We start from the raw sequence: 1,397 nt of genomic DNA, 5'->3' as shown, positions 1-1,397 counted from the left end.
TTCTTTTCTTTTATGTAAAGCACTTTGAATTACCATTGTGTATGAAATGTGCTATACAAATAAACTTGCCTTGCCTTGCCTTGCCTAAATTAACTGAAATGTATTATAAAATACTATAAAAGAAATATATAATAAAATAACAAATAATATATAATGAAATATAATGATAAAATAAAGTGTATATATATGTGTATATGTATGTATGTATATGTGTGTGTATATGTATGTGTATATATATATATATATATGTATATATGATCTATTCCTTTAACAACTGCAAAACTTCAATTATCCATTAGCTTGACAGCATGTTGATTTTCCAGCTATATTTTTGTGCTTCCTATTAGTTTAGAGCTGTTTAAACGCTGCTTGATCTGTGCAGATTTCTCTCCTGATTCAGACCAGAACACTTTTTCACTGGAGGAAGCGTTATTATGGATTATGGACTCATATTTAAGTTAGAAACGTTGTTTCAGCTTTGTCTTCTCCAGATGTTAACTGATGGACTGGAGTGCTGTGGATTATTGTGATGTTTTTATCAGCTGTTTGGACTCTCATTCTGACGGCACCCATTCACTTGCAGAGCATCCATTGCTGAGACACTGATGGAATTTCTCCAAATCTGATGAAGAAACATCTATGTGGCAGTTCACACCCACTAGCTAGTGTAAGTCAAGCTGTCTAGCTAGTATCCATTTGACCTCTGGGGCCATCATCATGGGTCATATGTTAAACACACACACCTGCAGGTCTCGGGCCCTCTCGTTGGACTGGTACGCGATCTTCTCCTCCATGCTGGCCAGCTCTTGTTTCAGGTTCAGGATCTCATTCTGGTGGAGCTCTGTCAGATCGTTCACTTGTTCCTCTAAGCGCTCACACCTACAGAAACACAACACAAGAAACACAGTCACTTCCTGTGCTCTGCGTCAAAGACAAACATGAGCGTGATTCTGCAGGAGAGTGTGTTTATGTGAGGGAACGAGACCTCGTGCATGTTTTGGTCTTTACTTATGTACACGTAATCATCTCAAAGTGTGATGGAGCTTCACTGGTCTGAAGAATCTAGAGACAAAACCACAAACTGATGACTAATGGATCAGTTTTAAACAGCTTTAACACTCAATTTAAATGCACTTAATGGAAGAAAACAAGAGTTCTGTCATTTTTTCCCTCCTCACGAAGGCACAAAGCGTGAGAACAGTCACAAATCTCTTTTACATACAATAACCATTCATCGTGATTACAGCTGTAAGGCTCAACAAAAATATGATACAGGCTCTAAAATCTCATATTCAGATTCAAGAATGGCCAGATTTGACATGTAATCTTAAAAGAGTGTGAGCACTGATATATATATATATATATATATATATATATATATATATATGTATATATGA

The 1,397-nt window shown here is 36.3% G+C and overlaps 1 protein-coding gene across 1 annotated transcript in view; it reads right to left on the bottom strand.

Annotated features, from left to right (window-relative positions):
* Positions 1-1,397, bottom strand: part of tmcc1a (transmembrane and coiled-coil domain family 1a) — a 16,364-nt gene that overhangs the window by 3,253 nt on the left and 11,714 nt on the right. The window contains exon 3 of the mRNA XM_016576031.1: positions 744-879. Coding sequence (XP_016431517.1) covers positions 744-879 — 136 coding nt within the window. The remainder of the gene's footprint in view (positions 1-743; positions 880-1,397) is intronic.

The sequence above is a fragment of the Sinocyclocheilus rhinocerous genome, unplaced genomic scaffold, assembly GCF_001515625.1.
Source record: "Sinocyclocheilus rhinocerous isolate Xijiao unplaced genomic scaffold, SAMN03320098_v1.1 scaffold2549, whole genome shotgun sequence".
NCBI lineage: Eukaryota > Metazoa > Chordata > Actinopteri > Cypriniformes > Cyprinidae > Sinocyclocheilus > Sinocyclocheilus rhinocerous.
This window is presented reverse-complemented; position numbering and strand designations above follow the sequence as displayed.